This window comes from Pleurodeles waltl, chromosome 9 (genome assembly GCF_031143425.1).
Source record: "Pleurodeles waltl isolate 20211129_DDA chromosome 9, aPleWal1.hap1.20221129, whole genome shotgun sequence".
In the NCBI taxonomy this organism is placed as follows: domain Eukaryota; kingdom Metazoa; phylum Chordata; class Amphibia; order Caudata; family Salamandridae; genus Pleurodeles; species Pleurodeles waltl.
Window position 1 is genome coordinate 693,081,368 of NC_090448.1, and position 24,010 is coordinate 693,105,377.

Consider the following 24,010-nt stretch of genomic DNA (forward strand, 5'->3'; position numbering starts at 1 on the left):
GTTTACTCAGCGCCCCCAAGCCCCTAACATTCCATGTTACTATGATGTACTGGTTTTTGGTATTTTTGCTGGAAGGCGTCATATGGAGTTTTGGGGGTAAGTTTCTGTGTTAAGGGTCTGGGCTCTGGTGTTGGCCCACCTGGTCACTACCTTTCTGTAGCTGCTATTTATTAAATATAGCGGGTGCAGCTGTTCATTTTGTGTTTTGAGTGATTCCGGTACATGCATTTCTACTAAACTATTAACCCCAACTCCCCTTAATGAATCCCCGTTACTACTTACAACTATTGTGAAACTACTAAACTTGAAAACACGTGAAATAACCCATATCCGGTTGGATTTGCATAGTGGGATTCTCATATCGTCCAGATGTGGCTCTTATAAGGGGCTCACATCTTTCCGCAGACTTAGTCTGCTAATACCATTGGGCGCCCCTCGGGACGTAAGATTATTCCCTCCAGCACCGCTCCGCCACTTGCGAACCACCCCCAAGCGCCCCCTATAACTTAGCTTAGTATTTATATCAAAGATACACATTGCTGGAGGCGCATTCACCCCAGGCCTCGATGGCACCACAGAGTCACTGGAGGTTTTCGGGTTTCGAGCATCATCACTGGCGGTCACTCAAGGTGGATGTGTGCAGCTTAAAGTTTGTCTGCGGATCTGGGGGTGACCTTTGGCCCACCCAGCTCTCCTATTATTGTAGATGTGGAACTGGCCGTGTCAGTGTCCGAACTCAGCTCTGGGTGTTTCCCAGCAATTGCACAGTTGCTTTGCATGTGTAAAGGCGTCTCTTTCAGCACTTTTGCTCTTTCTTCTGCTGCCTGCCAGTCATTAGGCTGGCCCCTGGTTCGTCTTTTGGATCACTTCCTTGCAGCAGGAGTTTGCCATTTCTCATCCCCTTCCGTGTCTTCCCGGGGATGAGCTAGGCCCTTGGCATGCAGCCATGTCCAAGCATCCTCGGGGTTTGTGAATATGTGGGTGCGGTCCTCCGCTACTACCCTTAGTTTCGCGGGGAAGAGCAAGGCATATTTTATGTTGTGTTCTCGTAGGCGTTGTTTAATTTTAACGAAAGAGTTGCGTTGGTTCTGCACCTCCTGTGTGAAGTCTGGGAATGCGTTAATAGTCGAATCTTCATACTTAAATGGGCCTTTGTTGTGAAATTGTTGTAATATTGCATCCCGGTCTCTGTGGTTCAGGAATCTAGCGATCAGTGGTCTAGGTGGCTGACCAGGGGCCGGGGGTCTGCCTGGAATTCTATAAGCCCTTTCAACTGAGAAAAACTTGGATGGAGCCCCATTTAACACCTCCTTGATTAGCCATTGCTCCAGAGGGATTTCCAACTCCGTTTGCCGCATACTTTCTGGAAAGCCCAGAAATCTCACGTTGTTGCGACACGCCCTGCTCTCCATTTCTTCCGATCTCCTCCAGAGTACCTTCAACTCCGCGTCCATGCGCTGGATCTGTTTTTGGTTTCCTTGCGCCATTGGGATTAAGTCGGATATTTCAACCTCAGCTGTTTTCACTCTTTCAGCTAGACTTCGGTGGTCCACTCGTAGGAGGTTCAAGTCTTGTGCAACTGCATCAATTCTGTTTTCTAGAGATGATTTAGTGTCCAAAGTCTCCTGCAATACTTTCTCGAACTGAGCAGAATGTGTCATGAGAGTGTTTTCCAGTGACTGTAGGGACGGGTTAGATTGTTGGTCGGTGGGTGTTGGTCCATGGGTGTTTCGGTCCAAATTCTTGGCTGACTTGGCTCTGCCGGCCATTTTAGCTGTCCCGGGGTCTCCTCCTAGTCTGCAGTAGTTTCGCACTATTTGGCGCTTTTGGTTCGGTAAGTTAGACTTTTGCTGAATGTCCTCGATATGGTGTGCACGTTTGGCGTTGGAGGCGTGAAGTTGGCTAGCAGTGCCAAGGGAGAGCGTATTCCTGTTTATGCGTGATTGTTGCCTGTGGCCATGTGTTCACTGATAGATTCCACGACGGTCCGACATTAAGTCCCCATGGGGCTATCCACGGTGCCCCCCAATGTGTGTGGGGAGCGTAACGTCTGGAGTAAAGTACTCTCACCCTCATAGGCGGTGGCGGAGCCTGGTGCCAGAGGTGTCCCCGGAGGGAGGAGGGAACGTAGTTGAAGGCAGAGGCAGGCGGCGGAGCCCGGAGGGGACCGAGAAGGGGGGCGATTGTCTGGAGCTGCGGGCAGGCTCCGCGTTGGCGCAGGACAATTAAAGCATGTGCCGACCGCGGGGCACAGGCGCGGTCCCAGCACCCACAGCACACGCCAGCCGTCAGCGCTGTGCAGGCTGTCAAGACCAAGCCTGTGGGGGCCTGCGGTGCATACTGGGCTTGAGCCCTTTTTTTTTTTTAGGGTTCAAGCGCTGCTTGTCTCCATCTTGAGGGGCGCGGGTGGATTGTGCTGATGATGAGGCAGTGGGGGGGCGTCTAGGAGTCCAGGAGTGTCCCCTCCGCGTAGGTCGAGTTAATCCCCACCGATTTCCCCCCTTACCACGATATGCCGGCTTTTGCCCATGTTTCTCTGCTCCCTCTTGGGCCACTGGCTGCAGTATACTTCAGTTCTGGGCAGGAGTGCCCTTTCTTTTCATCAGGATGTGTCCTCGCAACTCCGCTGCGGCGTCGTTCAAAATGTCGCCTCAGCTACCTGGCCCAGCTCCAGTAGCGCACCGGACTAGCGCCGGCCACCCCCGAGGGTGCAGGGCGCCGCCCCCGGCCCGCTCCGACCCCACTCCGGTCGGCGGTCCTAGTTCAGACTGCGCGTCGTGATGCATCAGCACCTGCGCCCGCGAATAGAGAAGGCGGGTGCCGGCTATACGGGGCAGAAGCGCGCCTGGACCTGCCGAAGCAGCTCCTCGCGCCGGTCGCCGCGTCCGGCGCAAGTCCCTCGCGGCCTGGCTTCGGCCCGCACCTCTCGGGCCACGTCCGATCCGCGGCAAGTGCCCCAGTCCGTCCCGGTTAAGCCACCGCCTCGGCTGCGGGGTTCCAAGGGGCGCCCTTCAGGATGTTGTGGTCGAGTCGGAGACGGAGCGCTCGGATCAAGCGACCGTCCCGGCCGCCATTTTGGCTCCTCCCCTAACAGGGAGCCTTAGTTATGTATTACTTTTAAAAAAAAATCAACACAGAAAGAGGAGTCAATTCTTCCTCTCTTTTGCCCAAAGAAATAAAGGCTCCCAAGTCACTAAGGGAGCTATGGTGAGATGGATTGTACAGACAATCCAGGCATGTTAGAAGGCATCAGGATTGTCACTGGGAGAAAAGCTAAGGGCACACTCAAAAAGGGAAAAAAGTGGCTACACTCACCTTTGTTGCTAACCTATCTTTAAAATATATCTCCATGGCAGCCATATGGTCTTCTGTGCATATTTTCACAAAGCCCTACTATGTTGACATTCAGGTTAACAGGGAGAGCTCAGGTGGGACAAGAAGTATTAGAACACCTATTTGTAAATACACACGGTCAGCCCTGCCTCCCAGCAGAAGACCACACCACTACAAAATCATTGAACAGCATATGAAGCCAGAAAACATTAACACAACTGCAAAGCAAAATGGTTACTTACCTTTAGCAGTAGTTTTGCTGCTTGAAGAATTGTTTGGATTCACATGAAACCTTCCAACTCTCTAGAATGAGGTCTATTGCAAAGGAGAGAGATAAGGAGAAACATAGAACAAAGGAAACTAGAAGCAGATCGCCCAAAATGAAAAATATATGAAGATGGTGAAGACATCAAAGCGTTTCCAGGGTTTTCATTAGACATAATTTATTGAAGAACAAAGCACTAGGGGCCAGATGTAGGAAGAGAGCAATTTGCGACTTGCAAATTGCGAGTCCCTGCGACTCGCAATTTGCAAGTCGCAAATTGCTATGCAGTACGGTGTCTCAGACACCGTCTGCAACTCGCAATGACCCCCCACCTCATGAATATTCATGAGGTGGGTCGCAAATTGCGGCCCCATTGCGAGTATAGGCACTCGCTAACATGGAGGCCTGCTGATGTCAGCAGGCCTCCATGTTAGCGACCTGCCTTTTCAATAAAGCATTTTTTTTTTTTTAAATGTAGCCCGTTTTCCCTAAGGGAAAACTAGCTGCATTTAAAAAAAATCAGAAACTTTTTGTTTCGGTTTTTTCAGGGCAGGGAGTGGTCCCTTGGACCACTCCCTGCCCTGAAAAAATATTTTGGGGTCCAGTCTCAAACTGGAAGGGGTCCCATGGGGTTACCATCCACTTGAAGTGGATGGTAACTGCGACTCCATTTGTGACCGCGTATGCGGTCGCAAATGGAGTTGCATACCACTGCGACTCGCAAATAGGAAGGGAACACCCCTTCCTATTTGCGATTCGGAAATGCATTTTGCGAGCCGGTAACGACTCGCAAAATGCATTTCTGCATAGGAAACATGCATTTGCGAGTCGCAAACGGCAGATTTTGCCGTTTGCGACTCGCAAAGTGTTTCCTACATCTGGCCCTAGATGGTTAACATCTCAGTGGTGCCCACACAACACAAAAGGGAGAAGGGGCTAAAATGGGTACCATTTCAGACCCAACTACTAGATGGCAGAATAGTGCACAGTAGGTGAATATAGTAAATTCAGAAATCCATAAAATTACTTCTGCAGGTAAGTAACCATTTTGTTGCCAAAGCAGGAAGTTCCTCACTGTTGGTTTGGGAACGTGAATATAAAAAGAACGACGAGTGTCCATTTTGAATTGGGATTTAAAGGAATGTTCTGGATGCTGCATGAGGTTGGCCTTACGTAGGTTTGAAGTTCCCCTCGGCCTCTTACCCCCTTGCCGGCCGTAGACGTAATGGTTACATCAATGGCTGCGCCTCTCAGGCGCCACGGACGTAACCATTATATCCGGTTACCAGCCCTCGGGGGAATCGCTAGCGCTCCCCACCCCCCTTTCCCCCTCCCACCCAGGTTAGGGCTGGAAGTGGAATCGCTTCCCCTTTCACCCCTGACCCCACTATTCCCCTAGTGACGTCTGATGTCGTGTGCTGACCTCATCAGAGGTCACCTCCCATCGCGCTGGAAGCATGCTTCCACTAGATGTGGAAGAGAAATGCAAAAGCATTTGTCTTCTGCTCGGGAGGAGGGGGCCGGCATTTCTGGGGAGGGGGGGCGGGACACCAAAGATATATATATATATTTTCTTTTATGTGTGGGGAGCGACCCCTTAGGCAAGGTCGCTCCCTGGGGTGGGGGAAATAGTTTTTTTGTTTTTAGGCCATTTCTGCCCCCAGGGGGGAAAGAAATTACTAGACACCAGGGTGTTTTATTTTTTGTATTATCCTTACACATAAGGGGAGCGGCCCCTTGGGCAAGGGTCGCTCCCCGGGGTGCCAAATTATTTTTAGGCCATTTCTGCCCCCAGGGGCGGCAGAAGGCACTAGACACCAGGGCTTTCTTTTTTTCAATACTAACGCATAAGGGAAGCGGCCCCTAGTGCAAGGGCGACTCACCCGTTGGGGGGGGGGGAGGGGGTTGGGAATATTTTTAGGCTTTTTATTCGCCCCTCCCCCCCTCTCCACCACCAAAAACAGGTAGTTTTGTATTTGATAATTTTGATGTGTCCAGATAGTCTTTTGGGGCATTTCATCAGGAGACTTGGAGGAAGGCTGGGTGGAAGGAAATTTGTGGCTCCTCTCAGATTCCAGAACTTTGTCAACAAAATGAGAGGAAAAAGTGTTTTTTTGTCCAAGAGGTTTGCAAAGGATTCTGGGTAACAGAACCTGGTCAGAGCCCCACAAGTCATCCCATCTTGGATTCCCCTGGGTTTCTAGTTTTCAGAAATGCGCAGGTTTGATAGGTTTCCCTAGGTGCCGGCTGAGCAAGAGGCCAAAATCTACAGCTAGGCACTTTGCAAAAAACATGTCAGATTTCAATGTAAAAATGTGATGTGATCATGTAGTGTTTCCTGTCGCAAGCATTAGGCCTACCCACGCAAGTGAGATACCATTTTTATCGGGAGACTTGGGGGAACACAGAATAGCAAAACAAGTGTTATTGCCCCTTGTCTTTCTCTACATTTTTTCCTTCCAAATGTAAGACAGTATGTAAAAAAGACGTCTATTTGAGAAATGCCCTGTAATTCAAATGCTAGTATGGGCACCCCAGAATTCAGAGATGTGCAAATAACCACTGCTTCTCATCACCTTATCTTGTGGCAATTTTGGAAAATACAAAGTTTTTCTTGATACCTATTTTTCACTATTTTATATTTCAGCAAATGATTGCTGGATACCCGGTATAGAATGAAAACCCATTACAAGGTGCAGCTCATTTATTGGCTCTGGGTACCTAGGGTTCATGTTGAACGTACAAGCCCTATATATCCCTGAAACCAGAAGAGTCCAGCAGACGTAACGGTATATTGCTTTAAAAAATAGGACATCACAGGAAAAAGAGAGTAAAACGTGGAGAAAAATGGCTGTTTTTTTCACCTCAATTTCAATATTTTTTTATTCCAGCTGTTATTTTCTGTAGGAAACACTTATAGGATCTACACAAATTACCCCTTGCTGAATTCAGAATTTTGTCTACGTTTCAGAAATGGTTAGCTTTCTGGGATCCAGCATTGGTTTCACACCCATATCTGTCACTAATTGGAAGGAGGCTGAAAGCACAAAAAATAGTAAAAATGGAGTATGTCCCAGTAAAATGAGACAATTGTGTTGAAAAATTGGGTTTTCTGATTCAAGTCTGCCTGTTCCTGAAAGCTGGGAAGATGGTGATTTTCGCACCGCAAACCCTTTGTTGATGCCATTTTCGGGGAAAAAACCACAAGCCTTCTTCTGCAGCCCTTTTTTCCCATTTGTTTTTTTTTAAACCTAAATTTTCACTTTATTTTGGCTAATTTCTTGGTCTCCTTCAGGGGAACCCACAAAGTCTGGATTCCTCTAGAATCCCTAGTATGTTGGAAAAAAAGGATGTAAATTTGGCATAGGAAGCTTATGTGGACAAAAAGTTATGAGGGTCCAAGCGTGAACTGCCCCAAATAGCCAAAAAAAGGCTTGGCATCTGAGGGGGAAAAGACCTGGCAGTGAAAGGGGTTAAATAGAAGCCATTTTCTAAATAATATGTTCCTGACCTTCCTAGTGCTCTCTGTGTGTTTTACTGGCCCTGGGGACCAGGGTAGAGGCAGGAATGTCTCTGAGAAGCATTACTTTGAGGGAAGTCTGATTGCGGAAACTGCCTGTTGAGTAAGAAAACACACAAAAACCCTGGACATGGGCTTTGGAGGCAAGGTCTTGGCAACTTCTTTTCGGTGAGTGAGAGGTGTCTCCAGAGTTATATTTCAGCACTCTCCAGCATTCACTGCAGAGTGCAAATGTACTCTTGGGCATAGTCCGAAGATCTTATTGTGTCCTGCATAAACTCCCAGTCAACCTTGTCACAATCTTATTCAGCATCAAGGGAAAGAAGGGGTGCCTCCCTCACTTTCCTGTGGCAATGTCAATTAGATGTTGGACTTTTTTTTTGAGTTATCTTCTATGCTAAATTCCGAGATGAATCCGGCCTAAACAGCTTGTATCATTGAGAGCATACGTCATCCAGTCTATTAGACAACACTTTTGTGATTAACTTCACGTCTGTCTTGAGCATGTGCATAGACAGGGAGAATGAACATCCCTCAGGGTTTTGGTCTGGCTTTAGGATCAAAGAGGGGATGACCCTCAATCTTGCCTATCTTATTAAAGTCATCGGTCATTAGTGCCCACAGCTAGGGCACAGAAGTTTTAGATAACATGGCTGTAAAGCCAACAGGTACCAGGACATTCTCTACTTTCAAACCCTGTATTTCTATAAACTCTTCTTCTTTAGTGATTGGAATACTTAGGAATTCATTATGCTCTATTCGCAACTTTGTGTATGAAGCTCAGCTACTGCTATCTTGCCTGCCGGTCGCTACCGTCTGCTTTATACAAAGTCTAAAGGAAGACCTGGAATGAATTGTACTCCTGCTCCAGTGATGTCTGAGATTACTTAAGCTCAATAATGTGGTCTCTGGCTGATCGTATCCGTAATTTATTGACTAGCAATTTGACCACCTTGTTGCCTCCCTCATGTAAGCGCATGTCCAACTGTTCTAAGATGTAGTTGGCCTTGTTCTCAGTTTGCTAGATCTGAACCCTTAGCGTAGCTAGTTTTGGGCAAGTTGACTTAGAGGCTTTGGTCTTATGGCTTTGTCTGTGTAGTGTTAATCTCTTGTGAGATTAGCCAAAAGAGTGTGTTACTACTTTCAAACAGGCAGCCTCCTTAATCAAGGTGCTGCGATAACTGCTTTGAGCATCTCAAATGTGTTCCCTTCTACTCTCTTTCAAGCCTTCCATGTATTGTTGTGCTTAGCAAGTTAGCTGTCCTGTTGATATTTAAGACTCCGCCTCCCTCACCCCACAAAATCAAATATGTTTTTTTTTTTTTCCTTCCTCTGACCTGCAATGAAACATAAATTTCACCCATCCCTGTCAGTGCGGAATTTGTCTTGCTGTGTGCACATTTCCAAATTGAAATCTCCTTGAGTAATTAGGGTCTGAAATAAAATTGCCTATTTTCCTGAGGGATCGTTTTATAAAAGCTTCCTGTCCCTGATTGAGTGCATAGAGTGAGGCGATTGAGAGGGGGTTCTACCTCTACTTGACATTGGAGATCACACATCTCACTTCTTTATCCCTCCTAACTGCCAGTTTTGTAAAATGAATGCACAAGTTAATCAAAATTGCTATTCCTTCTGTTTTCTTGAGTGCAGAAAAGTAGTACAGTTTTGGTAAGCAGTGAGATATCAGCCTACCCTGACCAATCTGCAAGTGTATTTCCAGAAGAAGACATACGTCTGACGTAAGTGGCCAGACGCAGGATTCTCAGACGCTTTTTTGGGTTTTTGAGACTCTTAAAGTTGTAACTGTGTTGTCAGGGGGTGTCTGTGAGTTGTCCATCTAAATAAAAGAATTGAGCCTACAATAGTAAGCATCTTTACATACTTGCTCCACGTTCAGATGCGAGTCTCCATCTCCAGCTATCCCTGTTCCCTCTAGCTATCCCCATCCCCTCACCTTAGCAACACTAAGCGTAGCTTCCCCTGCATTGCTAGTGTAAAAATAAAGAGTACCTAAATTCACTCACTGAACAGCCTTGGGTTCACCTCAGTACTTCCCACTTGTGTTTCTGCCAAGCTTGCCACCAGTATGAATGATAGCCAGTATGTATATGGTCAGCCCATTTTAACTGATTTTATCCCTTCACCCTAACCCAGATAAGCATGCGTCACTACCACTTTTGTTGACTACTTATCTAGCTCAGTCTTTCCATGTGTATTGCATAAGCCCTAGAATGTCATCGTGGATGGTTTCTGATGCACTGTGATTCTTTTCTCTGCTGTTTTGTATTTTGTTTTGTTGCAGCCTTGAGTTAGCCTGTTTTGTCCCCTCCATACCCAAGTATTCTCAGGGTTTCTGTCAGCAAGCAAACCAAAGGTTTTCCTACCCAAATTTGGTGGCCCCATTTTTTATTTTACATCTTAAGATCTCAGAAAGTCTGTAGCTTGTTTAAAGGCTTATCAGTTGGCCAGCATTACTGTCAACAAGTCCTGGAAGACCTCCAGCTTAAAAAACGCTAGAGGGGCAAATGCTTCTGTACAACCTACTTGAGCTCCGCCAGGGGGACACATGTAGATACAGCTGTCAGTACAGCTGTTGAGACTGACCTGGATGGAGGTTACATGTTTGTGGAGGGTCAACTGGACATTAGGGCTGTGCTCCGGGGGAGGGTCTTAATTCTGTACATTGCACAGGAAGAGTTTGGCGAGCATATCATCACCCTTGACCAGATGGTCCCATCTGCCCTGGATTATTGACGGAGGACTTTAATTGTGTCCTGGACCCCCACTTAGATATTTCTCACACCCCACTTCGCTGCAGCTACTGCAGCATCATACTTGGCACAGTGGCTCATGCACTGGTACTTAGTTGACAGCTGCCAAGGAATACTTCTACACATCACCACATGATTTGCACTTCCGCCTCAATTGTATCCTTTGTCACTCCACTACGCAACGTTGTAGAGACTGAATACTAGGGAAAGATCGTTTCAGACCGCAACCCGCTTTTATTACGTGTCATGTAGGGGGAGCCCCTCCCAGCAGTGCCGACCTGGCTTCCAGCCCATGCCACTAGAGGACTTAGCATTCCAGGAAATGACCCGAGGAACCTGGGTTAATTGCATAGGTGTAAACAGTGGGACGGCCACCACATGCCTGGTTGAATGGGAAGCCTTAAAAACTGTGATATGTGGATTCTGCATCCGCGCTGTGCTGGACGCACGAGTTACCCTCAGCCAGGCGCTCACCCAGCTAGAGACCTTCTTGAAAGAGCTTGAGCGAGTTGCGCTGGATCATGCCTCCACGCAGGATGAACTGACTGAAAAGAGAGATCACCACACCCGCCTCCTAGAGTAGCTGCATAGAGTCACAGGGCATGCTTGGCCAAGATGCATGCAAATGGACACAAGCTGGGTCACTTTTGGTGTGGTTTTGGCATGAAATGGACAGTTCACCATTGACCTTCATCTGAGTTTCCCCCGACATCCGTCACCTCGACCCAGGATGTAATATACGGCGCCTTTTGTACACATTTCAGGGTCTGTTCTAGTAGTGATGCCAGAGCAGAGAGAGGCCCTGAACAGCCCCCTTACAGAGCAAGAAATTTGAGGTTCAATTTGTGATTCTCCCACCTGCAAAACCCCGAGCTTGTAAGGCCTGCCCACCAAGTTCTATAAAACTGTTCTGGTTCCTAAATTACTAGAACTCTATTCTGCTGCACCCGCTGCAGAAGGCTTGCCCCCACCCCTACGGGAGGCATTCCTGAAATTGATCCTGAAACCAGGACACGATTCCCTAGAGGTTACAGCTTTCCATGTTGGGCAGTGATTATAGGATCCTAAGCTATCTAGCTATGTGGGCATGTGCCAGCATTGGTTCACCTTGACCAAAATGGGTTTATACCAAACATATTTGACCCTCAACATCTGTGGGCTGTATAGAATCCAAAAGGAGGCTCTGCCGCAGTGGCTGTACTCTGCCTGTCTGATCCTCAACCTTGACAAAGTATTTGACACCCTAGATTGGGACAATATATTTGCGGCTTTAGGAAAAAGTGTCCATAAGCGGTAGGAGGGATATGGCATTCCTATTGCCCAATGCCAAGGACATGTTGTTCGGGTCAAGTAAAATAAGTTTTCATGTTTATTTTGTTCCTGGGGGAAGTAGGCCCAACCTCCTGAAGCACAGACCCTTTGGCTGCCAGTCTACGTAGAAAGGAACTGTCAGCAGTTGTGGTAATGTTTTTGTCCATATTTTAATGCTGTTCAAACTTGTATTTATGGTTTAATAATGCAAAACCTAACATGTTCAGAAAACAAATACAAATAAGAAAAAAAACGTTTTGCTAAATTATTGTGACATATTTCTTTGAGGCATCATGTAGTACAATTTGTTGATGTATGCTAACATTTCCCAAAAATATTCATAATGGAAAATCAGTGTTTTGACAGTTTCAACAAGATTATGGTAAACAACAACCAATCTGACACTGATTGGCAGTCTTTTGGCTTTGTCAATACGTTTCTTGTTTTGACAAGGCTTTTTAAGGCTTTTGAAAAACTTTATTGGGGATCTGCTGGGCCCTCGCCATTGTAACAAACATTGGCAAAAAAAAAAAAATGTAGGTCTCAAAAAGCACACATTGCCACAGTAGTTCCTGTCACTGAACAAAACTACTTTGTGTGCCAGTATGCTCCTTGTGGAAGGGCAGAATGCTATCACTCCCAGTAAAGTCAGCCAATAGATTGAGAAGTAGAATTTTGATGTAAACAAAAGGTCTTTGGTAACGGCAGACCTAATTAGGGGCCCAATTCTTAAAGAAAGTAACATGTGCACCCACGGTATATGTCCGCATTTATGCAGAATTATGGCTTTCATGAATTCACAAGAATTTACAGCAGTAAAGTAAAAAATTGTACTCCTAGAAAATAGGTGTGAACTGTATTTTAGCACGAGCAAATATGTATGTGTAGGTTTGCTCATATGAAAATCTATTGAGCGTTTACAAGTTCACTTTCCCTCCAACCACTTTTTTTTCCCAACCCTTGAAGAACTTCCACCTCTGCCCCTGCCAGGAGTAAAATCCCAACCTTTCTCAGTATGGGAAAAGATTAGAGAAGAGCTGGTAAAGAAATCCTAAAATATGCAAGTTAGTAGGTTTGCACAGTCTCAAAAGGGCATTACAACCTCAGATCTATTGCTTACCGCTACCTCCAGCCACAGCATGAAGATGTGCAGAAAGATGGCAAAATAATTAAAGTGCTAGCATTAAAGACCTACTATAGTATTATCCCTGGCATAATCAGAAAGGCTTTTATCAGAGGTCTTATATATTGATCAAGCAAAAAATGGCAGTTCTGAGAAGGCCAATCCTGTTACTAGCCTCCAGTAGTAGGTCAATATATTAATACCAAGATGGTGCTTAAAGGCGGGAAAAGGGGCCACCAACCACTTTACTTGGAAACACACAGCTTTCGACAATGTCTGAGTCCTCCCCCAGCATCAAAAGTTATGAAAAGTACAGTAATAAAGTCCAAAGTATTCCGTGAACCCTTAGTGCAATCTTCAGATCATTTATAACTTAAAATGTATAGATGTAGTATTCACATGCACTCTGAACCAACACATCTCGTCGTTATGGTAAATATACCACCTACTTCATCAGGGCTAATGCAGAGTAATAAGAGTCCAAATGCTGAATCTTTTAATTGTAGGCAGACATCCAAGCTCCAAGGGAAAATAAAAGTTAAAGGAATTCTTAAAAACTATTACCATGAGCTAGTGTTCATGCTCATTAATTATGTTGGCTCAGAATCCATGTGAATACTATGAATTTACATTTTAAGTTGAAAACGATTTGAAGATAAGAATAAAGATGACAGAATACTTTGGACTTTATTACTGTATCTTTATAAACTTTGAATGCTTGCTGGGGGGGTGGGACTTTTATATAAAGAAGTCCCTGGCATAATTTGTCACTGCACTACATGGCATCAAAGGGACAAGTAGAATTTTTTACTGGACAAGTAAATTTTTGAAGCAACCTGTCCCATGGAGAAGTAAATATTTATTTTATTTCACACCCCTAGGTAGGCTACTAAACATGATCAAATTCCTCTATGCAGAGCCCACGGCGAGGGCAAAAATAGGGTGGAAAATGTCTAACTCCTCCACTGTCAGAGGGGGGCACACGTCAGCAATGCCCTCTCTCGCAGTGCTTTTTGCCCTGGCAATGGAGCCTCTTGCACCGCAATCAGCACATCATTCAGGACAAGCCTTGGGCATACCAATGGGCAGCATGATTCACACTGTCTCCCTGCATACCACCTACGCCCTGGTGTATGCTAAAGAGATCTGCATAAGTATAGGTGAAATATTGCACATCCTGGATGCCTTTCAGTCCGCTTCAGGCTAGGAGATTAACTGGGCTAAGAGGTATGTGCCAGCACATTGAGGTAGGCGCACACGCTATTTGTTGGCAACCTCACATCTTTCGATATTTGGACATCAACATATACCACTCAACTCAAGATTTAATGGATCGAAACCTCACAAAGGCGATCTCCTCCCTTCGAACCCAAATCATCCTTTGGTGCTCTCTCGCCCTTGCAGTTTAGAGCTGAGTGTTTGTTTCTTAAATGGTGATACTACCGAGGCTCCAGTACTGTTCCACTACTATACTGATCAGCATCCTCTGGAGCACATCTCGATCACTGAATGCAATGCAGGGCAGCCTCATATGGATCAAGAGGAGGCACAGGGTGGCCTTGGCCAAGCTGCAGCTCCCAATAGAACACAGGGGGTTGAGTCCCCCAGTGTTTGAACACTATTATTTAGCAGTGCAGCTCCAATGATCTACTTGCTGGCTGGTAAGGCATCACTTGACCAGAGGTATGTGCAGGGTCTGGGACAAGAGGGCTTAGACTCATGCATGAACTATTTCTCCCCAACACTATGGTGCCTACACCCTCTAAGGGCCTCCTCCGGGTGACACACAAGAGTATACAGCACTGCGAGCTAAGCCTGGAATGCCACAGCATGCTCCGGAAATTCCTCAGTGCTCCATTTGCGCCTTCCGGGACATGTCACATAGGAAGGACTGGAACCTAGGCCAATTTGTGAAGTATAGACTACCGGGAAAGCTGGAACGATTATGGATCCGCAACAGACACAGAGTCCGAACCACATCCCCTGACGCACACACTTTGCACAATGGGCACTGGCCAGAGGCTAGTTACCTGACTTAATAAAGCCATCTCCCATAAAAACTAGTACCCACTGGCATGACTCCTGCAGACTTGAGAGCATGATATTGGCTGAACATTGACTCAGAAGGATCAGAGCAGAAAATTGGTGTTCCTGCAAAAGGTTTCTACAGTGCCTGTTTTCAGCACATAAAGCAAATTTAAATAAAGATGGTTATTAAAAAAAAGTCAAAAATATGTACTTTTCTAGGCCAATTATTAGACTGTAGGACTGTGCACAGTAAATGAATCTTGTAAGAACAAGCTGCAAACCAATATTTACAGTTAAATAACATTTTCCATTTTGATGCTGTAGGCAGTTCACTAAACCCATCCACATCAATAAGTAAGTTAAAAGCTATGTTGTCCTTAATGAGTTTGAATCTTTGATGTTGCGAGATTAAGGGATAGCTATTTCAGTTGAGGGACACATACGTCAATCGTTTGTAGATTTATAAATGAACAGTGAACTTGATACACATATCAAAACTACTGATTTGAAAAAAAACTAAGAAAATCAAAAAAGCATTGATTGAAACTTATTACTGCTTGCTATGAAAATTGATTGAAAGACTAAAATTGCCAAAAGAACTTGGCTAGATTCTGTTATTGTAGAGTAGGGTGAAATGACAAAAGCTCTGGTCCTTTTATTGCATTTATATTCCTTCTACTTGCTCCTACTGCCCCGTTAGTCCATAAGTTAACAAATAAGTGTTTTCTTAGTCTTGCTTACCTTGCATGTCTGCTGGTAGAACACATGAAAATTTAGATCCATATTTTTTAGTGAAGTGCTATATAGTGCTAATATTGATAAAGGCTGTTGGAACACTAGCGCACTACAGAATAACACCTAGCATGCCAGGCTACCAAAATGTGTCGTTGAATTTAACATATTGCAGTTTGCTGGAACATAAGAAATTGTGGCCATTAGACTTGGGCCATGATGTGTTATTGTAACATCTCTGTTGTGTTTATTTCAGTCGATGCTGCTGCTAGCTCCAAAACTCAACGAAACCAACCTAAATGTGGAACTAATGAAACATTTTGCACGCCTTCAGTCTAAGGATGACCAGGGCCCAATTCGATGCAACACTACCGTCTGCCTTGGAAAAATCGCCCCCTACCTTAATGCCACTGTAAGTTATTATGTATCCTGCACTGTTCAGCCCAGACACATATCCTAAATGAATCATTTAATACTCAGTTTAAAAAAAAAATGTATATTCCTGCGGATCCCTTAATATTGCACATTTCACTAGGTTAATGCACATGTATCCTTCTTTGCAATGCAGAATTAGTTGTGAAATTTTGCCTAGTGTTAAAAATTTTAGACCTGGCAGTAAGGTTCAAAATGTAGTGGACATTTCTAGAATTAGAATTAAGTATTGACTTCCATCATACTTCTGCAGAAATCTTGGAACATCAGTATTTGTGTTTGGAGAAGTGACTATGTTTTTCCCCAATCCTGTTAGTTATTTTTAATATGATACAACTCTAGGAAAAGACACAGGTCTTTGTACAGCAAAGAAAGCACTGAATTAGTAGAAAGGTACGAATAAAAAGAAAGTGCCTGATTCTTTATGTCTGGTCGTCAAACTTATTTGCATTAAATGCAAAATTCTGTAGAAAACCGATCCACATGTTTGTCTAATATCATTTTGAAACAAGTATTGGCAATACCATTGCATCTTTCTAGCGTTTAATACTTCTGGCAGGCATAGACTGGTGCCATAATTCCATGTGTCTCAAAAAGTAAGCAACTTACAAGTCTGAGATATGCCACGGTATTGCAGAACTCAGCTTGCCTTCACAGCTTTCCAACAGAAAAACAAGATTTTATGTTGATTTTCTATTTAAAAAACTTTGATCTTACAGCTACTAAAATAAAGATCCACCTTTATTTAAGCAACACATGACCATAACGGCGTGCGTGCACATGATGTTTAAGTACATGAGGAGCCACACATACTACAACAAGATGTTTAGACAAAATAACAGAACTAAAAATACTGTGAGACAAAATACTGTGTCAAGAATATTGAGGCCAAAAATATCATGTAGGTAACTTTCTATTGGTAAGTAAAGTTTTACTATATATAACTCCACATATATGTATATTTCTTCAAGCTATGTAGATGTGGAGTTAAGAATAGTAAATCTATACTTAATTATTTGCACTTAACTTTTCAGTATTTTGGTCCTCAATATTTTTGAGACAATATTCTGTCCACATTATTTTTTTGGTTCCAATATTCTGACAGTGATCCCTACAACAGTCTACTTATTGGACTACATTACCTTTTTATACCAAAATATATGCATATCAGTAGATGCTAAATTTCCTTGGGAAATGTAATCATTTTATTACTTAACTTGCTGACAGTGCACAGAGTTGTTGTCTTTCAAGTCTTGACTGTTGGCATTGGTAGTCACTCGTACTGCATTTTAGTGTAAAAATCAGACAAAAATTGAAAACTGGGATTCATATTAAGAAGGCTTTAGAGAAGCAGTTTGCCATTTCTTGTTTGGGAAAATAACAGGTGTTGCTCTTATCCCATTTACTGGTACTCAGTTTATTGACGCCCAGAAGAATGGGCGTCTTATTTGTCATTGTCCGGATTCAAATGTAAAATGTGTCACTGGATGTAAGCAAGGGGCGCTTACCTCACGTTTTGTTGAGAAGATAAAAGAAAAAATGTAGTTCACTGCTCTTGTACTGAATGGCATGCTTTCTCAATCTGGTCAAGCAGCACAAGTTCAGAAAGTATTTTTATTTGAAGTATAATACGTGACTACTACTGTATGGTGTGACTAAAATAACCTTTGTAAGTTTTATCAGTGTATTTCCAGTCCTACGTATATTTATGGATCAAAGATTTTTATTCAAGAATTTTGTTACAATAGCCCTGGCTTCAAGCACTGGAAAGATTTAATTCTGAATTTGTAATACATGGAATCACGATTGTGTTACCTTCAACAGGAACTAACTCCTGACTACTACATCCATGCTGAGATATTTGGCTCCAAGTTGTGCCTTCCCCCTGCACCCTCATATTTACTTAGTTTTCAAGAGAGTTGCAACAGAACAGCCAGAATAAAGTATAATATTTTGAGATATATGGGACAAATAAGCCTGCATAGTCCCTGAGTGCAATTAAACGTAGTATTTATCTCACTTGGCAAATAATGATTCCACAGGGTGTATTATTTATCGATGAATACCACTATTACGAGTTGTTGCCGAATAACATGTGGATTTTGGTGTTTAACACACCAAAATTTGCATGATACAGTAAATATTGTATGGTTTTCCCCAGTTAAAATTCATGAGGTTTGACCTGCCTAAATTTAGTGAAGGTTGAGTTATTTACACATCCGATAACTATTAAATGTGGTAAATACCTAACATCTCATAATTTCAACCCGTGCGTAAATGGGGATTAACACACGGGTCGAAATTAACTGCCCAACTTGTGATCAGGGCCAATGTCTGTTGATAAATGGGTTAGGAATGAGCCCAGTGTGTCTCAAAGTATTCTGTTGCTGCAGATACCTTTTCATGCCAAGGAGGCCCCTAGTTGGGGGTAGCAGTTTCTCTTGTGAGGTAGTCATTTTTTCCCAGAATTAAGTGATGCCTTACTTTGCTGCAAACAAGCCCAGTGACATGTGCCTTCCCTTCAGCGATAGTAATGAGTAAGCATACTGTTGAGGAGGACTGCCATTGGGATAGATGGGAATCTGGGTCTGAAATGTAGAGATGCTTGCATCAAGGATTGTTGATGCATGATATTTATTGAACTTAGAATAGTTCCAAAGGAAATATGTGAGTATGCCTATCTCTCCATATCATCTCCAACACTCCTCAAACTGTTTCGGTCCTACTTATGTATGTAGTTTGACTGCTGTTTGATACCAGTATAGTACTTTATCAAGTTCTTCCAGGCTCTAAGGTTCCATGCTATTGAGTGTTTTCCTGACAAACACCTCTCATTTGTTTATTTTATATTTTTTTAAACACATCATCCTTGCACATTTGAGTACATATACACAATGCATACAGCAGAGTAATTCAGCTATTATATAGCCTTCCGAGTTCCTACAATGTTAATCCCAGCTCTTGAGGGATTCTCAGTCATGCAGCTCATAATCACAGTGTCATCTCCAGGGCCTCAAAGTTGTTTAAAATAGTTTTGGCAGCCACGACCTTTATTAACATTTTTTTCTTCGCCAATCCAAATCCTTGTTCCACTTCCAATTGAGGGTGGACGGGGGTAACCCCCACAACTGTGCTATGTTTTGTCGTGCCACAACAAGCCCCACACTACTAAACAACTTTTGATACCTGCCACAAGTATCAAACCCCCATAGTCCTGGGATTCAGAGTCTACTACTAGGGATTCAGTTGAATCTGTCACCTCAGAGATACATTTGATAACCCAATCCCAAAAGCCCATTATCATGGGGCATTCCCAAATAGTATATATTAACGTTTCTTGTAGCCCCCATCCCCAAAGGTAATCTACAGAGTGAGCCCTCCTCATTCTGGCGATCAAAATCCTAGTGTAATATAGCCCATGGAGAACCTGGCTTTGACTGTGACCTTTCTAGGGCCCTGTATTGCTTTGGTCCAAATCTCATCTTTTAATTATCCAACATGCTGTTCCCACCATTCATGGAGCCCTACCAAGGTATATGGCATATTGGTAATGATCTTTTGATAGGTGAGTGATATTGCTTTTTGCAGCAAAAGATTAGTCAGCATTCTCTTCTCTATGGAGGCCATGTCCTCTCTGGTGTCTCCTAGTATAACCATCTGCAAAACATGTCCCAGTCTGTGATAGTGGAAGACCTAACTCTCTGGCATCCCTGGAAGGCTTTACAGAATTCTCTACCCATTTGTCACCTAGTTTACTAATCCTTATTAAAATCCACTCACCAAAACTGGTGAGCCTGCCAGTCTCACCCAGTTGCACCGAATCCCAAAGGGACATGTCCCTGATCAGTTTTCTGTGTTACCCCAGACCCTTGGTCATTCTTCCCTCAGATCTCTACAACTATTTTTAAATATGATGGCCACCCCATTGTACGCTACCTCCCGTAAAGTGCCACATGGTATTGCGTCAGTCCCACCCGTTGTCTATCATGTCTATCAGAGGAGACCTCTTGTGGGGCAAATGCCCAGTCGTTCACAGAAGTGAGCTGCAAAGCCCAGTGATATGCCCTCATATTGGGGAGGGCAATACCTCCTTCATACGCCCCTTGTGTTAACTTCTAGTGGGCAAATCTGGTAGAAACCTCCTTCCACATCAGTCGCCTCAACTCTTTACCAATACTACAGAAGAACTCCTCAGGCACCACCTCACTCCTTTCTTGATCAATAGGTGGGTATTCTAATTCATTCTCCCTCCTCTCCTGCCTCAGTCAGTGGCGGAGCATCTAGCTGAATCTGCTATATTACTTAAACTATCTTTTTGTCACCATCTTAAGTGAGTAAACATCTTTCAAACTGTGTAATATGCCTGGTTGCATGAGGCCGGATGAAGAGGTGTAGTATCCATTTTTAGATCAGAAAGTATCTAACTCTTTGAGGTTCTGGGATGCTGTGCTGCCTTTAAGTGCCTCAGAGGGTTCAATCCTGTTTCCATTAAGCATGTCCCCTACTGTATCACATCCCCTCTTCGCAGTTCGCTTAACCTCTCATGTTCCATCACGTGGGAGAAATATGGATTTCCTATAATTGGGCAAACAGGGATGGGAATGAGGTGATTGCTTATCCGGCATAACATAGGTTTTTTGTTTGGGATGTGTAGCTGAAGATAGACATACTGTGCATACTCCTGCCATCTAATGTTGGGTTCGGACATGTACAAGTTGTTTTTCTTCAAAGAAATCTTTAAGAGATACAAGATAACATGATTCCACTTATTGCAGGTAATGTGCGTGGGCATTGGCTCCATTGTTAGATTTTTTTTTCCGGTTCGATGCCCACTCGTGTTATGGCCAGGGCCACTTGGATCCGTTCATCACCAAAAGAGTAATAATTACGTGTTCAGATTCTCCTAACGTGTACTACATTGAACTCTGCAGGTTGAAAACTTTCTTTGACACTCAACACAGGGCCTCGCCTCACGGGCCTCTTCTACGCCATCTTGGACCCATGAGTGTGGTCTCGGGATGGAAAGGACTCCATTCTGTTTTTGCCCCAAGTGTCATTCAAAGTACCTGAGAACAGACCTCCATCTAGTCTGTAGCCTTTGCTTGTCTCCAGACCATTGAAAAGACTCCTGCGCCGCCTGCCCCACATTCTGCACTACAAAAACGATTTGGAACCAGCAAGCTTGTTGCATTGCCTTAGCCTCCATGGTTCACTGCAAAAGGACGTCCCTGACTTCTTCAGACTCTAAATCAACCTCAGGGTCGCATGAGCCTCAAAAACCATCAGCTCTGAGGAAAGCCCCATCCATGCCTGAATCTTTTGCTGCTTCAGACGACTTTGAGCAACAATACTTCAGTTCCTACATGACACCAGATAGTGCTGAATGCACCTCCAGCCTGCTTTTGGGCAGATCCTTGCTCTGTACAAGCCTACATACCTGGCTCCTCCTAAAAGGAAATTAACTTTCGTGGAGGCATTAATATAAACTTTGCAGTAGACTGCCCAGAAGCATTGGTGTCAAAAGGGCACCTCCATCACTGCCACCTCCTCTTTCTCCTTAACAGCCTCCTGCACCACAACCCATCTCTCCTTTACCATATGTGGATCCTATGACATATTCACAACATGGATCTCCTCCTTCAGGTGGGGTAGGGAAAGCCCAAGGCCTCTCTCTATGACCTGTATGACCCCTCTTACGATACACAACCACATGGGATGATTACAACATAGACACTCCAGCTGATATAGACACAGATCTCTAAGCGGCTAAAACATCACCCCCGGATAACACCACTTCATATCATGAGGTGCTCCAGCGTGCAGCCACCTTCCACAAGGAAATGCACAAACAATCGGTGAAGGTAGACTTCCTCATAGAGACCCCGTGCTCCACTCATAGGTAAGTGCAATATTTGTGTACGTTGAAGGGCATTCTACGACCCTTGCATGACCTATTGAAAGAGCCAGTGAAGGCACATGTTGTCATCCCCAGAGTGGGGAAAAAAATATAGTGTCTTTCCTCTGTACTCTCTGGTGGTACACCTGGCACACAAGTGTCCTTATTCACAGAGAAGAGGCAATTCTTCCCTTCCCGAATAGGAAAGCAAGATGATTGACACAGCTGGCAAGTGTTTCTCTGCCCAGCCTGCTACACATTGTCGGATCACTAATTCAATTAACCTGCTCTCTCGCTGCGACTGCACCCACTGGAACGAAAGGGAGGATCTGGTTCAACCTCTTCCTGAGCAATACAGAAAAGTGGACACTGCTGCACGTGCAGTCAATATTAGTGTCCTTCTCCATAGGGATGTGTGGCTGCCTTTGTTGGACTTTAAACAGGAGGTTCAACAGCATCTCTTCAACTCGCCTTTCACCTTTTTGGGAGAAAATAAATTAGAGATTTAGAGAAAATCAAAAAGGAAGCAAAGTCAGCCAAAGCCAAGGGTGTTCTGCAAACACCAGGTAAACATGTCTCCTTTCACTGTGCATCATATTGTTGCGGGGCCAAAACCACCACCCCTGATGCCGCCATGTCATACCCCAGGCAGCAACAACACCAGCCACCTACTCAAGGTTACTGTAAGGCAGAGGAAAATGTGCAGCCCCCAAAGGGCCTGCTCTTGCAATACAGTTATTCCCCCTCCAACCATCCTACACCTGTCAGGGGAAGATTGCAAGGGTTTCTTCCCTGTCGGGCAGATATCACCTTGGATCAGTGGGTTCTAGATAGCATAACAAAGGGATTTTGCTTAGAATTCACACAGACACCACAAAACATTCCTCCCCACACACACAGGCTCTCCCAGAACATTTGCACCTCCTACAAGAGGAGATTCACACGTTGCTCAGAAAAGAGGCTATAGAACCTGTACCACCGTGGCAAAGAGGTGAACTCAGTCAGTCAAAGAATCTTTATTCGGCAGTATGCCATAAAAGCACAAAATATTTCAAGCTACAAATTTCAATAGTTAAAATACAATACAACTTTTTTTAAACCAATGATAACAGAACATTTTCAAACATCAGTATCACAAAATTCTATACATTATCAATCAATCTGACAACCCAATGCAAAAATAAATGAAAAAAACATCATCAGAATAAAATCATATGTTGGCAGTGTATGTTAATGTGTAACTGCTTCAATCAATTCATATCTCTTCCTAATGGCCATAGCCGATTTCATAAAACTTAAAACACAATGGCACAATTGTATTGAAGAAAGTCTTTGAATATTAATTAATGCTTCCTTATGAGATGTAATTTGCAATTTGTGCAGAATCGGCGGTATGAAAATTTGTCTCGGAGCAGAATAAAGGGGACAAAATAAGAAAAAGTGACACGTACTTTGTTTGGAAAAATTGTCACAAGGACAATTTGGGAGCATTTTATGCCATGTACATTTCTTAGGAAAAGCCATTCTAAAATGTATCAAATTTAATCTAAATAACACAAGGAGAGCATATGATGAAGAACTCAAAAACCAAGGTAAATATGGTTCTAACACAATGGACGTGGAGATTAGAACATAGGTTTCAAAAGTTTTCAATTTTACTGCCGCTTGGTATCTAAAATTTGCAGCGTGCTCTATATATTGTGTTTTGAGCATTTCCTTAGCATTAATGGGTAGAGACCCTTGATTTGTAAACATGTTCTCCAACCCTAAGTTCCGAAAGGAATTTTGAACATAGGTAAGCCACGGAATTTTAGCTGATTGAATACAATCTGTGATGCAATTTTGTACCAAGCTAGCCACAGGATTTGACCAAACTTTTAGCCAGAATAAAAGTGGGGCGATACCAACCGAATCCTCAATATACCGTATTCCCAGCTCCTCATGGCAGATAATATTTGCTACATTCTTAGGTACTAGGAGCAGTTCTATGCAAGAGTTTATTCTCAATGCGTTGTAAGCGGGCTGGTTTGGTATAACCCCAAAGACCTGCCCCGAACAAAGCTGCAGTAATGGATTTAGATTTATAGAGCGTAATGATGTGGTGAACTGGCCTATGGCCCAATTTACGGGCGAAGCGAAAAATCGCCTCTATATTTCTCTCCATTTGTTGGATCTTGAAATTAAGGTGGGGGTTCCACAACAGGGAGGAGCTTAAATGAAGTCCTAAATAACAAAAATCTTTCACTTTAGTTAAAATATTTCCATCCATAGTAAAACATTTAGTATGTGTACTTCTGTGAACACACGTCATAATATGTGACTTTGCAAAATTGACTTTCAAGTCAAGATCCTGCATAAAAAAAATAAAAATAAAAATTCTGAAGACCGTTTGCTGTGCGGGCAATCAAGACAGCGTTGTCAGCATACAATAAAACCGGGAGTTGTCTGGATCCCATCCTCGGGAAATCCTTACCATTTGTTACTAAAAAGCTATAAAGACAATTAATATATAATAAGAATAAAAACGGTGCCTAACTCCTCATAAAGATGGAAAGGGAGGAGACCTCTCTCCACAATGTCCATATTGGACTGAGATTAT

General features: G+C 43.8%; 1 protein-coding gene across 1 annotated transcript in view; it reads left to right on the forward strand.

Moving 5' to 3' along the window:
• The window catches only part of SCYL1 (SCY1 like pseudokinase 1), a 1,332,837-nt gene that overhangs the window by 553,552 nt on the left and 755,275 nt on the right, over positions 1 to 24,010 (forward strand). The window contains exon 10 of the mRNA XM_069207794.1: positions 15,340 to 15,495. Coding sequence (XP_069063895.1) covers positions 15,340 to 15,495 — 156 coding nt within the window. The remainder of the gene's footprint in view (positions 1 to 15,339; positions 15,496 to 24,010) is intronic.